This window comes from Otolemur garnettii, unplaced genomic scaffold, assembly GCF_000181295.1.
Source record: "Otolemur garnettii isolate 467f Iridium unplaced genomic scaffold, OtoGar3 scaffold00012, whole genome shotgun sequence".
Taxonomy (NCBI): domain Eukaryota; kingdom Metazoa; phylum Chordata; class Mammalia; order Primates; family Galagidae; genus Otolemur; species Otolemur garnettii.
This window is the reverse complement of record NW_003852407.1, coordinates 14,564,417-14,579,132: the sequence shown is the minus strand read 5'-3', so window position 1 is coordinate 14,579,132 and position 14,716 is coordinate 14,564,417. Positions and strand designations below refer to the sequence as shown.

The following is a 14,716-nucleotide window of genomic DNA, read 5'->3' as shown; positions in this document are numbered from 1 at the left end:
CGGAAGTACTTGTGCCCTGTGAACAGTGGATCAAACACTGGGATGACAAGGGATGGGCTAGAGAGGGCAGGGGATCAGGAGAGAGTGACATCAAGAGTGTGAGGGAGAGAGAGCTCGGGATAGAGAATTTTAAAAATTCACTCTTGTCTAGTTTCTGGAGGAAGGCAGCACTCGAGGGGACCTTGTTGAGCCATCCTTGTTTAATAATCTCATTCTACTGAAATCATGACAAGGTCAAAAATAATAATCCATTTGTGACAATGTCCAGGGATGACTCCATCCACCATCACAGGGGCTTTAACTGGCTGATTCCCAGGGATATTGACTTCCGATTTATAAGAGCAGCCATCATAGCCTGGTTTCTGAGATTCCACTTATCCCAAGGGGAACATCAGCTCCCCTTTTCTTTTCAATTCCCAAATAAATATATGTGTTAGGGGTGCCTCTATTTCTGTTTCTGTGGTTTTGTTGTTGTTGTTCACAGTGGTGGTGGTGGTCGTGTCAGTGTATATTCTTGCTGGCAACAGGATGCTAGCTCTGTACCTTGCTAGGAAACAGAATAGCCCGCCTGTACTATCTTTCTTTCTCTTTCTTTCCACCGTGAGAAGTGGAGGGCTGATTTTAATGGATTGATTTTAATGGATTTTGAAGTCTGGAAAAGTGCCGAAATTGCTGAGGTTACCAGTTTTCCAGGTTCTTTTTTTCAATTTCATTCTCCTTAGTCAGACATAGAGTGTGCTCATTGGGGCACCTAGTGTGGTCACCCCAGACAAGAAGAGGTTGCCCTCTGCCCCTAACCAAACAGGCAGCATGAACACAGCCTCAGCTGGCAAGAGCACCTATTATTTGGTTGGGTGAGAGCATTTTGCTTCGGCCTGTCCCTTCATTTCCTAGTGGCACACTTTCTCTGATCTCTGAAAGGAGAAAACCAGCTGACAACAATGATACCAGTTCTGCTTTCTGGAATCAAAATGACCCCACTTTAAAGAATAATTTTACTTGGTGATTTTTTTTTTCTTTTGTTGCATGTGGGTTTGTTCAGGGACGATGTGCCCTCGGAACTTCATGCTGCAAACCTATCTTTTCCTCCTGAATCCTCCCCTCTTGGGCCATGCCTGCCCTGAGAAGAGTGTGATAAGGTTTTTGAGGCCATGAGTCTCCCTGGGAAGCCTTTGCAGAAAGGACAGTGTTCCAGGCACTGCAAGGGGACTCTTGGCTATGTTTTAGCTCTGTTACTGGCCTCTGTCTTCACTCCTCCCCTCTCCCAACATATATTCACATTTCTTTCTGCCCTTTCTTTCCAACTTACCCAACTTGTCTTTGTGATTTCAGAAAAATGCCACTAGATCTCCCAGTATGAAGGATTAGCACAGATTATGGGGAACAGTGTTAATTATCGGTGGAAGGGGGGCTGTCGCGTCGCTCCAATGTGCTCCTGATTTCCCCTGGGCCTTTCTGCCTGGTAATAAGCCTTCTTTAATCTGGCAGGCCCCTTGGTGAAATCAGCACCACGGACAGTGATATTGATTGCTTCTGAGAAACCATCACAGCTGCTCAACCAAATTACCTTTGATATGTGACCTTTAATGTAATTACTGCAACATCTAAGTATTTCTATAAATTATTAAAGAACTAATACACTCCATCATTTAGCTATTCTATTATATGTAAAATAAACAACCACAAGTTAATGTTAGATCCTGAACAATCCACACTCGCTACTGAAATTCTCCCAGTTCCCAGCCTCCCTCCTTCAAAATCCTAATCCTCCCCCTCCCACCTTCTCTCTTTCTGTTTCCCCATCTGATTCCGGCTTTTAGCCATCATGAAACTCCCCAGCAATCTCTCTCAAGCTGATGAAGGGCCTCCCATAACAATGTGGTATTTTCTATTCCATTTGGGTGGCTCTAAAATATCTATCACAATCTCCCCCAAAACAAAGTACCATAAACACTTTATTAATCAGCACAAACCTTTCTCAGAAGCCTTTGATTATCTTACAATATGGCTTTATGCTTCACACATAACATGGGGCGATGTGGAGCATATTTCTGCCATCTTACAGAGGGCACCCGGAAAGTAATTACTATAATATATGTGGATGTAGTCTCGCCACTAAAAAACCAACTGGGGAATGGCCACCCTGCCAGAGCTAGGCTTCACACAAAATCTGTGCGGTGCTCAATTTCCATATATTTGCATCTGCGGGTATGTTATTAAGATGACTCAGCCCCGTGCTTTGCAATCACAAATACCAAAATACAATACAAAGGCTGTCTTAATGGAAGGAAGGCCCTGTGTAATTCAGTACTCCCCACCCCTAAACGGGTAAAGAAAGATCTTTGATGTAAAAGAAAAGAAGGCTGCCCCCACCCGGGCTTGCATTTTCTCTCCGACTACCTGGTTAACCTTTCCTGCTGCGGGGCAGAAATGGAAACGTGTGTTTACATACAGTTGGCTTGGTAAGAATGTAAACATGCATGTGTGAGCATGGGTGTGCATACATATAGGACACACGTGCTTCCCTGCAGTGCCCATTGTATACGCTTAAACACTGTATATTTATAAATTCTTTAAATTATGCCCACAAACACACATCTTTCCATTTATCTTTAGATACTCAGCAGCCATATATCTCTACCCCCTGCCCCCACCGCCCCATCTCTCTGAACCCACAGGAGAGACCGCGCAGACCCTTGACCCGACGAACACTTCTTATTTTATGGTGATGAACTAGCCTCGATAATAGCCATGGCTGATATCACACCCAGTTAGGGGGGCCATAAATAATTCTCTTCTCCCCCGCACAGAAGCTATAAACCAGGGCTGAGGCGCGATAGTTTATCAAAGACGAGGGCTGGCTCCTTAAATAAACCGCGGTGATCTCACTCGCGGCGCCGAGCTCAGGCCAGGAGGCGCCTCCTCCCACCCGGACCCCGCTCGGGAGCAGCCGGGGTGGCCTGCATGGGCGCACTCCTCACCGCACACGCGGCCCGGCGCGGCCGGCGGAGGCTGCCGGGGCTCCCCGGCCCCGGGACCTACCGCGCCCCCGCCCCCGGCTGCCCGCGCGGGCGGTGCTCGCGGGCGCTGCGCCCCGGCTCCTGGCCCCGGCCGGGCGGCCCCCGCCCCGGACTCCGTCGGGCCTGGACGGCAGCGGACCACGCGCCCTCCACCCGCCGGCGCCTCGCGGCCGTGCGGGACGAGCAGGGCCGGCGCAGGAGTTGCCGTGCAGAGGCGGGCGGCGGGCCCCGGCCTCCATCTCCCAGCCTCCCCGGCCTCCCGCCGTCGCCCCCTGTCGGCGCGCCGGTCCCTCGCGCCGCGGCGGGCGCCACTTACCCCGGGCAGAGTCTTCTGCTCGTGCAGCGCACTCTGGGCCTTCAGCGCTGACTCACGCTCGCAGTAGGTGAGGAAAGCGCAGCCTGGGGAGGGAAGCAAGCGCGAAGAAGGGTCAGTGGGGCGCCCCAGGCCCGTCTACGCGCCCTGCAGCTCGCCCTCCAGGCTTCCTCCTCCTCCCTGCGCTGGGTACCTCTCCCCACCTCTCCTCTCCTGTGCTCTCCACTCGTAGCTTCGCTCCCTCTCCGTGTTCCCGTCTGTCTGCCTCTCGTCCCTCCCTTTGCATTTTTATTTTGCTCTCTCTGAGGAGTCTCCCCACCCTGCATCTTTCCCCCACCACGCCCCCTCTCCCCACGGGTCTGCCCTTGTTCCCACGCCCTGGTGCCTCAGGCCTCTCTGGCTCACCCTCGGAGTGCTATTTATAGCTGTTTCACCGACAGACCCTACACTTACCAGGAGGGGCAGCTTCCACCTCTCAACCCGGCACATCTGGCCACACTTGACCATGAACTCTTATTCTGTCCTCTTAGGAGTGCTAGGGGCTGCTCCATCAAGGACCCTCAGGCCTTCCAAATAAAGTTCCATCTGTAAGGAGGACCCCAGGCCAGGCTGTCCTGCGTTCCCTGTGTTTCCTGCCCCAATTCCTGCTTTTGCATCTGCAGTGAGTGATGGTCTTCACAACCCTCCTAGTCAGAGGACTTCTTGGGTATATCCAGACCACTGAGGCACAGCATTGGTCCCAGGCTCACCTTTGCTTGGCCTTTAATTCCATGGGTGACCCTGGCAAATCCTATGCCCTGTCTGACCTCAGTTTCCCCATCTGTGAACGGAGAGGGCTCAGTTTAGCTCTCCCACTGAGTGACTCTACTGGGGCCTTACCCTTACCTCCTTACCAGGGAATCCAGATTTGACAGAATAATGTACTGAAGGGATGACTTTCCATCCTGCCCTTCAGGCGTTGTGACCAGGCAGACATTGTTTAGTGTTCTTGGGGTTTCCTCAAACTGCCCAGTGGTGGGGCCTCTTCTCCCACATGCACATGTGTCTGAGGGTCACATGGGAGGGCTGCAAGGGTTGAAACCGTGGTGCAAGTGGAAAAGCCCACTATGGCCAAAGCAGGTTTGAGTTCTCTGGGAACAGTGGCCCAGAGAAGGTGCCCTGTAGGATGGCCATCCTCTCTTGGTACTGTCTCTTTCTCCCGTTATCTTATCTGACACCCCCAATAATCAGTGCTCCCCTCCGACTCCCATTCTTCCTCTCTTCTCCATCCTCACCTGGACTCTGGTGGTATGCCTTCTCTTTCCATTTCTACGCCTCCCAACCTAGTCCATCTTTCAGGAATCTGGTCAAGTTCTACCTACTCCAGGCAGCCCTCCTTGACTGGTCAGGTGCATCCCCAGCCCACTGCCACAGCCAGCCGTGAGGAAGATCTTACGGCCATTTATTTCCTAAGGGCCAGGCTCTGTGCCAGGCCCTGTAGTCCAGGACACCCTCTCACGAGGCCCATAGGCTGGTGGTGCCAGTCTGGAGCCTGCGCCAGCCCTTGTCACCAGGTTTTTTTCCTATTGTCGGGCACAGAGTGCTCCCAGTGTCCTCTGCAGTTTCCAGATCTTCTACCATGCAGCTTGTGCCCAATGCACACCCCCTTCCTCCTCTTCCAATGTAAAAATTGGTTCTGTCTACCTTCCCTTCCTGGCTTCAGAAAGGAGATGTATTTGTGAAGGGGACACAGAAATGGAAGAAGGAAGCAGGGAGAGAAGCCTGGGAGATTGAAACTCTGCCTTCTGCACACCCAGCTCCTGCCCCACGCTGGGAGGAGCTGCCAAGCAGCCTCTCTTCCCCTCCATCACAGCCCTCCCGCTGTCCAGACCCCAGATCATCCCTCTCCCTCCCCCTTTCCTCCTCCCTCCTGGTCACTGGCAGACGGTTATTGATGGAGACACCCAGGGAATGGAATGAATAACGGTCAGAGCCCCCGTGACGTAGTCCCTCGTGCTGCTGCCTGCCTTTCTTGGGGGTGTCTTTCCTCCTGTCCCTTTGTTGGCCTTGTCCTCTGACTGCAACCAGGAGGTGGCCACTGCCTTGCCTGCAGGCAGGCAAGCCAACTTGGGACAAGGTCAGGGGCAGGTTTGGAGGGGAGAAGGGAGGGGTAGGAAGAAGAGGAAGAGGAGAAGAAAGTGATCATATTGTTTCCATGGCCCAGGATAACAAGGAAAAGATTCCAGAGGAAAAAGAATCTGTTGAATTTGTCCAGCTTCCGGGAATTTCTGCCACTGTTTTTGAGAGAGGGCGTGACTCCATTGTGAACCAGAATCTTTCAGCATCCCCCAGACCCTGTGTAGCCTCCCCTGCCATCTCTACCCCCTGGATTTACCTCCTTGCTGTCTTCCCCCTGCCCACTCACTACCTTCCCCACTTCTCAGCCCCACCAGGTACACTCTTCCTTAGGTCTTTGCACTGGTCATTCCCCCTGCCCAGAACAGACACCCCCCCCCCATTGGCACAGCTTGCTCCTTTAATTCCCTCACCTCTCTGTTCAAATGTGACCTCAGAGACACCTCTTTTGGCCACCTCATTCAGCTGCTCCCACCCAACACTTCCATACTCTCTGACTCCTTGTCCTGTCTCATATTCCATTTGGCTCCTGTCACCCACGACATGTCAATGTGTATTTGCTTATTGATTGGCAGTCTCCTCATGCTCAGAGGAGGTCAGAACCTGCTTTGGTTCTGTCCTGCTTGGTTCTTGGTGCCCTGAGCAGGGGTGGAGCTCTGTGTGTAGAGGGGCAATAGGTAGAGAAGGGACACAGAAATGGTGCTCACAGGCTGCTGAGAGCTGACCAAGGCCCTGTGGACACTGAGATGGTTGATAAGTGGGTCCCTGCTGGGAGGGCTCTTCTGCCAAAGACTTCCTGTTCAGCCTAACAGAGTACTTTGGTCCCGAGTCATCCCCTGCAAAGGTGGTTGCCCAGCTGTGCCCAGGAGAGCCCCTCACTAGTCTGGGGTCACTTCCCAATTCACCTCTTTGAACCCTGGTTTTCTCATCCATACAATGGGGACAACACTATTGACCTCAGAAGTTAGTGGGGAGACCTACTTGCCAGCAAATATGAACAACCTCGGCAGAGTCTTTGAGCTGCAGAGCACAGGGTGGATACCAGTTGGCTCTCAGGAAGCTAGGGAGGAGAGGGCCCCTTGCTTCCCTCCCTCCTCTGCACCTCTGTGAGGGACCAGCTGCACACAGAAGCTGACCAGGGCCATTCCACCCTGTCCCTCTCAAACCATCTCTTCTTCCAGTCTGACAGTCCCCCACGAGAGATTTGTCCTCTCACTTAAGCTCTTGAAGAAAGACAAATGAGGATAAGCAGTTATTAACACGGACTCCCTGGGGGAAAGACAGCTTAGGGGGTACTTCTGGAGGAGAGCTTGCCGTCATGGGGTGCTGTGGACGATAGTGGGCCTAGAGTGGAGGCTAAAGTGGAGCTCAGAAGAATCAACCACTGGACACTCACTGCTGACTCCTTGGAGGGAATGGGGGGCACACAGAACCCCTACCCAGAACAGCTGGCTCTGAGCTCACACCTGCTCCTCATAGCCTTGAGGTGGGGCTTCGGGTGGGTCAGCCTCAGCTTGGCAGCCACGAAATCTGCCAGACTCACTCTCCTGTGATGTGCAGAGGTGTCCCCAGAGACATCCCTGGTGGGGTCCTTTGGGAACTCACAGTGGAGGTAGGAAATGGGATTCTCTGAGGGAGCAGCTGCATAACAACACAGGACCATGTGGAAGAGAGGCTAGCACCAGGCTGTGAACTTGGAGGTTCCAGGAGGTTTTTAAAGTGAGCATTATTGTTCCTGGGGCTGAGGCTGGTGGCACGGTGTCTTTAGACCTAGTGATTCCCTCCCAAATACTACACATACACTGTATTTGGGCTCACAGAGGAGAGAACAAGAATCTACGGCAGCTGTTTGAAATAGCAAAAAGTTGAAAACCACCTAAATGCCCCTCAGGGCAGGAATGTTTTTATCTTCAAACCGTGAATACTCTACAGCAGTTAAAAAGATGAAATGATCCTCAATGTACCAACACACAAAGCCACATTGTTAGATGGGAAAAACAGGTTGTACAATAACAGACAACACTCTACAAGGGACACATCCCCAACTTGTTCCATGTGTCTGCGCGCAAAGGACAAAGTCTAGAAATCAGGCCGAGCTGAGAACAGGGAGTACAGGTTGGGAGTTGGGGAGGTGTCCCCAGGACTTTCACTTTTTGTTGTTTTGTTCAACACATTTAGACCCAGAATATATTTGTGTATAACTCATATAATTTACCCCAAACATTAATCTTTGCCCAAAGAAGATGGAATAAAAAGGAAGGGGTGAGAATGAATGAGCCTGACAGGGTACAGGACCCACAGCCTGTTTTGAGGAGACAAAGAAAGGTCACTGGGCATCAGCCTCTTTGCAAACCCTTCAGGAGGGAAATTATCCTTGATGGGGTGGCTGTGCCCCTGCCTCAGAGCTTCCTCCAAGCCACTGGAGCTGACTGCTGCTCTGGGAGGTGGGCAGTTGCTCTATACCCCGAGGACTGTAAATGTTCTGGACCTTTGGTCTTGAGTTCTGGGGGTGGGTGCTTGCGGGACAAAATCATGATGAAGCGGGCCCCTCCCTGTTTTCACCTCCTACTCTCCTGGGGCCCTCCCAGCTGTATGCCCCCGAAGTCAGAACCTGAGGTGGACTGCAGGGTTCTCCGGGTGAGTTAGGTCCTGTCCCTGAGCTCCCACCTCGCCTGTCTTTATCGTGGCTATTTATCCCAACAACAGCTCATCCCCTGAGTCTCCACCATTCAAGGATCAGCACCTTCCTGACCGCTGGGAGGAAGCGGGACCAAACTGCAGCCTCTTGGGGGAGGAATGGGCTTTGGCAATCCTCGGAGGTGGGATGGGGCGGAGAGGGGACAAAGCTATGGGATCACCCTAAGCAGCTGATCCCTGGGCTCAGACCCCCTGCAGCACAGGATGGACCCCTGCACCTGCCTGCTCTGACCCCCAGGGATCTGCCTCTCCTCAGGATTCTACTGTGTGCACTGAACTTGGGCCCGTGCCCACATCTCCTTGTGTCACCACTTTGCCTCTCTCCGTATACCATTCTTATTTTGCACCAGTTCTGTGTCCTGTGTCTCTGCATAGACTGTCAGCTGGGTGGGGTTGGAAGCAGCAGCTTCATTAGCTATAAGCCTAAATGGGGCTGAGCTCCAGCTCAGGAATCTGTGGCCTGGGACCAAGAGGGCCTATGAGGGTGGGGGAAGAAGGAGACCCAGGGTGGGGCACTAAGGGAGATTGGGAACATGTGGATAGGAGGGCAAGGCCTGGAGGGGTGAGTGCCCAGAGAGTGTTGTTAGGCCAGGGTGCAGGCCAGGGACAGAAGCCACTCTCCAGTAGGGGCAGCCTGCAGACCACGGTTCAAAGGGCATTGCTGCCCCTGATATGCTGGGCGGTGCCCTCTCTTATATGGGGAGAAACAGGGCACAGCAGAATTAATTGCACGGAGATGGCAGTAATTTACAAAGCCCCCGTGTGTGGGGATAAAAGGCCCTTGTCATTGTGAAGTGAAGGAAGTACAATTTCCTGCCCAACTCTGAACAGGCCTGAAGCCCGGGGTGTAATCATCACGGAAGGGAAGGCTCCTGATGCACTGCATGCCCTCCTCCCACCCCAGCCGGCCTCAGCTTCCTACTAATTGAATTACAGAATTAGCCAGAGGAAGGTGGCCCTAGAATAGGAAGATCTGGACTTTAATAAAACATCAGATCCTTCAAGCCCTGGACTTGGCTAGCCTGGAGGAAGTGGAAGAAAGCTGGGGGGTGGGGAAGAAGGGAGCAGGAGATCCATTAACTAGATCTTGGGCTGATGGGGGGGGGGTCTGCCCCAGATCTCCTTGTGTCCCCCTGCCATGGTGCCTGAAGTCACACCTTCGCTTAGTGGCTTTCACCCAAGGCTGCACCTGAGAATCACCTGGAGGATTTAGAACATAGGTGGGCCCGGCAGAGAAGTTCAGGCACCATCTCTGGGTTGGGTAGAGGAGGAGGTAGGGAGGTAAATTACCTCAGCTTCCCTGGAAAGAGGGTTACTGGTGTTCTAAGGTCAGACCTGTGCCCCATCCTGCCTCTGTCTCCTGTGGTCTGGGTAGACCAGGGAGGCCTCCCTGGTCTTGGCTGAAGCAGATGTCATCCTCCACAGAGGGAGATATCTACAGAGCAGTTCTTCCTCTGGGAATGTCCTCCCACCTCCAATGCCCAGCCTGCATCGACACAGTCTTCACAATGCACCTCTTGGGTCCTACTCCTCGGTGAAGCCCTGAGCACAGCTCCAGTCTCACTTTCTATGAATTCTCATGTGGCCTCACCCTTGAAAACTGCCCACAGCCTGTCTCAAGCGTGAGCTTCATTCTCCTTTTCAACCATGAACAACTTGAAGGTTGGTCCTTGGGGCTCAACACGGCTGGGCAACCGACAGGGAAAAGACCCCATGGGGGTGTACCAGTCTCTGATCTTTGATGTGTCCACACACTGGTTGACCATCCTGCCATCTTCTAGGATTTTTCCTGGCCATTCCCAGTCCCCCTAGTCCTTTCTACCTGGATCTTCCTCTCTGTCCTCTGGAATCCTCCCTGCTGGTATTCCAATAGTTCCTATGGCTCTGTTCTCTCCATAGGAGGGGACAGTGATTGCCCACCCACAGAGTGGACTGACTTCCTTTTGCTTCTTTACCCACATCAGGATAAACCTAAACCTTAGGACATTGCTTTTCCTCTGCTGCCTGGCCCCATGCCTCTGGAGTCCACATGTCCTTCTGGAAGTAGCTGAACCGCTTCCTCCAGGAAGCCTTCCCTGACTGTAATAGCCCCCAAATTTCTCATAGCCCTGGGCAGTTGTCCTCATTTACATTTAGAGTTGTACATGTCTCTATCTACCTTGCTTTTATATGTGTTTGCCCTCAGTAAAAATATTCTTTGATAGGAATTGCTACTCCCAGTGGCAGTGTCATAGATTGCAGGGATTGCTGAACCCTATGCTGTCTCTAGCTGGGTGGGTGTGAATAGAGAGGTGGGGAGTACCCAGTATGGGGCAGTGGGGCATGTGATTGGGGAATTCAGCACATCACTCAGGCCCGCATGGCAGAATATATCTGTCTTCTTCAGAGGAGGTGGGGGGGGAAGGGAGGGGGAAGAGAGCTGGGGGGTGGAGGAAGGAGAAGGTGGATGGTTCCCTTGGCAGTGAATCAGGGTTGTAGGGCCTCTCCCTGTGCTGACTTCCCACCTCCAGCCCTTCATTCTTCTTTCAGGCTCAGCACTGCCCTCCTGAATCTCCACTCTTTAACTCAGAAACCCCAGAGAAGAGCATGGTCCATTCTCCAGTATGAGTGAGTTTTGGCAGAGGTAAAAAAGCTCCACTGTGTGGTATAAGACAGTGAACTGCTCACTGGGACTCTAAGTACATGCCATCCTTCTCTCAACCCTTCCTGCCCTCTGTGTCCACCAGACAGAGATGTGCACAGGGCTGGGGTGGTCCAGATTTATCCCCACCTAGACTGAAGACTTCCAGGGGACGGGATTGGCCTTCTCTTTCTCCTGTTGCTGAGCACAGGGGGGCAAGATCAGGCCAAGGGCTCTAACTGGCTCTGGATGAGGAACTGTGGACCTCAGAGAGTTATATGTGTGGTGTTAGCTGCTCCATCGTAACGGCGCAGTGAAGAGGAACAAAAAATGGACACCACACACTGATGGACTGTCCCCTTTCTTAGTTCTTCAGTCTCTGGACCGGACTGGTGGTTCCATGAAGCTCAGGGAGCAGGGACTGTCTCCTGTGGGAGCTGAGCCTGTGGGAGAAGTAATGCCTGCTCAGCTGATCATCCTTTGGGCTTTGTTCTTGTGGTCATGGGGCTGCACCTATGCCCTTGCTCTGGCTGGCACCAGGGTGTTTCCTTCCTTGTGCTTCCTTGGCAGGGCTTTGGCTTGCCAGGGTGTGGTCATGTCCATGGTCTCACCATGCTTACACCTCAGAACAGGCATGAGGGTGTTATCAGTGTCTGATAGCTCAGAAGCTTGAAACTGGGTGAGGTTCTGTGATGTGGCCATGGTGGGAGAGCAGAAACCTGAAGTCTCCTCATGGTTTGTTTTGGGTTCAGTCCCTGTTGCCTCCTTCAAGGGCCCTGGGCCAGTGTGGGAGGACAGTGTAAGGATGGATCACCCTTAGGGAGGGACTGGAGTCCCTGAAAGGGAGATGTTCTCCCTCTACCCTATTCCATGGCCTTTCCTTGGGGTGAGCAGCTCAGGGATGACCTTATTTTCTTCCTGTAGAGACCTCAGTAGAGTCAGCTGAGGTGGCATCTGACCTTCTATCATGGATGCCCTCTCAAATGTCAAAGGTGGGCATGCCATGGGCTCCCCTGGAGAGCATTCTAGCTGAGCACCAATGTTGGATTTTAAATGCATCCAGGGAATTTGCTGCTCACTTGAGTGCCAAATTCTTCGTTAGAGCCTAGAAGCTGAAGTTTGTTCCTTTCTAATTAATCTGGCTGGGACATTAGGTCTTCCAGGCTTGACTCAGTGGTAACAGCACACCTGTCCACTGTGCTTGACTATAGAAGGGGCTCTCAGAGGCCTCCTTGGCAATACTAGACCCACAGCTAACCCCAGAGTGATAGGCAACAGGACAGGCCTCTGATGAAAGCTAGGTACATCTTACCTGGTATGGGGAGGGAAACCACCACCCTTACTTCAGATGGCTTCCAAGCCCCTGTCTTCCTGACCTGTACTTGGGATGCCCTCATAATGAACCCCCAGCATATGGGGATCACACAGTGTCCCCCATCTGAGCCCCCAGTGCCCAGCATCATTTGCTGGGTCACGTGTGGGTCTTAGACCAGGAGAGGGAGCTAAATAAATACATGTCAAGTAGCACGGAATTCTCCTTGCTGGAGCTGGTTAAATTGAGGGGGGGATAATTTACCCTAGGAGGAACTGGGGAAATCCCCATGCAGGGAAAGCTCTCCTTGGGCTGCTCCTGAAGCCCCCACCTCTATCCCCAGGTCTGAAACTCTCCATGACATTTCTGCAGGGACTGTTCTCTGGCCTCACAGTGTCCTTGGTGGAGGCGAGGTGGGAGGGGTGAAGATGGGAATTATCCTCTCTGGCTCTTTTCCCCCATGAAAGGAGAATAGATCAAACCAGCAAAACAGTGGGCTTATGAGTCTCTCTTTGGGTCACAATGCTAAGTCATGTGTGTCCATATCACCACAGGGCCTTTGCTCATTCTATTCCCCTATCTGGGTGCCTTTCCTGCTCCTGAGTCCTCTAACAGACCCTCTTCCCCTTTCAGCCCATTCAAGTTACTGACCCCCCACTCCAGCTTCCTGGCCCTTCCACATTTGTGCCTGATGCACTCACATGAGTGCTTGGCCAAATAGTTTTGCTATTCTGATCTATGAGATTGGATCCCCTCAACTAGACTCTAGCTTACAAGGCTACACCTCTTCTCCAGAACCCCCTACCAAGCTCCAGGATGGGGTCTCATAAAAGTGGTGGGGTTGAGCTGACCAGAATCAAAGGGGGAAGATGTGCCCACCCCCTTTCATTGTGAGAGTCTCAGCACATAGGCATGCTCAGGACCTGCCTGGTAAGGCTAAATAATCTCACCTCTCTCCTCTGGCTCTTTCCTAACAGGACCTAATTCACTTAAAGAACAACAAGAGCAACAACAACAACAACAACAACAACAACAAATTAAAAAAATAGAAGCACACCAACCAAGAAAATCCAACCTCAGCATCTAAGAAAGGCTGTTTTGAAAAGACCAATAGCCAGGAGTCCCATAGTACAGGATCAATGTTTGGAAAATATGATTTTCTTTTTAAAAGCAGAAAAACAATCTCACACAGTCCTGGCAGGCTGCGGTCCAGCTCTCAGTGGAGGGTGTCTTTCGCTCCCGATCTCACTGTTTAAGCCACTCTTCTGGCTGGGCTTTGGATTTCACCCAACATCAATTCGATAGGTTCAATCACAGCATTTAGCAATATTTAACCTGAGGGCTGTGGCAAAGAAGGAGTCAGCAAATGTGACCGGGATGCTGGCTTCTGTGAGCTAATCCTTCAAATCCGCAAGCCCTAGTGGAGGTGTCATTCACATTTTTTCAGCTCTGGCTTTTACTTTAGAGTCAGATGGCCCTAATCCTGGGAAGGGGTTGGGTCATCTGAGTCATCCTTTATTCATGAGTGCCCCAGGTGGGGAGGAGGAGTTGGCAAATGGAGAAGGAGCCTATGGGAGTGGGACAGAATCCAGCACTCAGCCCTGCTTCTTCCCCACTCAGAGACCCACCCCATACTCATGGAGCCCACTGAGAAAGAAACTGAGCCAACTAATCAGTTGATAGGTACACACCCAACAAACTACGTGACTGATATAGGAGGTGCTGTCTTCTGTGGATGGAGTAACAAGATGCCCTATTCATTTATCCACTCATTCATTTCACAACCCTTTAGGGATAGCCCACAGTTTGCCATGAAAGATATACCTTTTGCTTTAGTCGAGACCCTAGATAACCGTATTTGCAAGGTTAAGTGACAAGTGTTCATCAAACACACCTACTGAGCTAAAGTTTGTGCAGGGCCTATTAGCAGTACAGATGACAACAGGAAACACTGATTTTGGGTTGTGGTTGGTCATGGTTCTAAATGCTTTACATGTGTTGACTCATTTAATGTGAATCTATAAAATAGTACTATTAGAATCCTTGTTTTTTACAGGTGAAGAAACTGAGGCACTCAAAGATTAAAGACTGGCCCTGAGTCTCACACCCAGGTTGATGGTAGAGCCAGTATGTGAGCTGGGGAAGGCTGCAGAGCCCCCATCCTGATCCCTGGCCTCTGCTGCCTTGTGGAGGAGGTAGTTCAACTCTGCCTTGGGGAGAACTCTATGGAGGAACTCCTGAGTGGATCCCTCACCCAGAGTGGCCTTACAGGAAAAAGCTCTATGTGTGCAAAGACAGAGCAGAGTGAATCTGGGGCCCCTGCAGGGATTTAGAAAGGTTGGAGCTGGTAAGTGCACCATCTGCTCCAAACCTCTGGACACCTTCTTCAATGTCTTTCTTTGGTTTTCTTGATTTCTGTTCTTCCTTCCCACTCTGTCCCTTCTCTCTGTCTTCTTTATTTCCTTTCCATTCCCCTTATCCTTCCTTCCCTCTCTTTCTGCCATTCTTTTTCTATGTCATGACCAGAACTCCATATTCTCTCTTGTCTACCTGCTTAATTTCCCCTCTGACTACTCCAGATAGACCATTTTTCCTCATTCCTAGACAACAGTACTGTGGGACCTTGAGGTTTCTGTTTC

General features: G+C 51.7%; 1 protein-coding gene across 22 annotated transcripts in view; it reads right to left on the bottom strand.

The window, feature by feature from the left end:
* The window catches only part of CELF4 (CUGBP Elav-like family member 4), a 307,083-nt gene that overhangs the window by 228,467 nt on the left and 63,900 nt on the right, over positions 1-14,716 (bottom strand). For 16 of the 22 annotated variants that reach the window (XM_012802079.2, XM_023510227.1, XM_023510233.1 and 13 more), the window contains exon 2: positions 3,337-3,419. In XM_012802079.2, the coding sequence (XP_012657533.1) occupies positions 3,337-3,419 (83 nt within the window). Of the gene's footprint in view, positions 1-3,336; positions 3,420-3,536; positions 3,666-14,716 lie in introns of those variants that run through there. The other 6 variants (XM_023510235.1, XM_023510236.1, XM_023510237.1 and 3 more) reach the window with 1 other exon arrangement.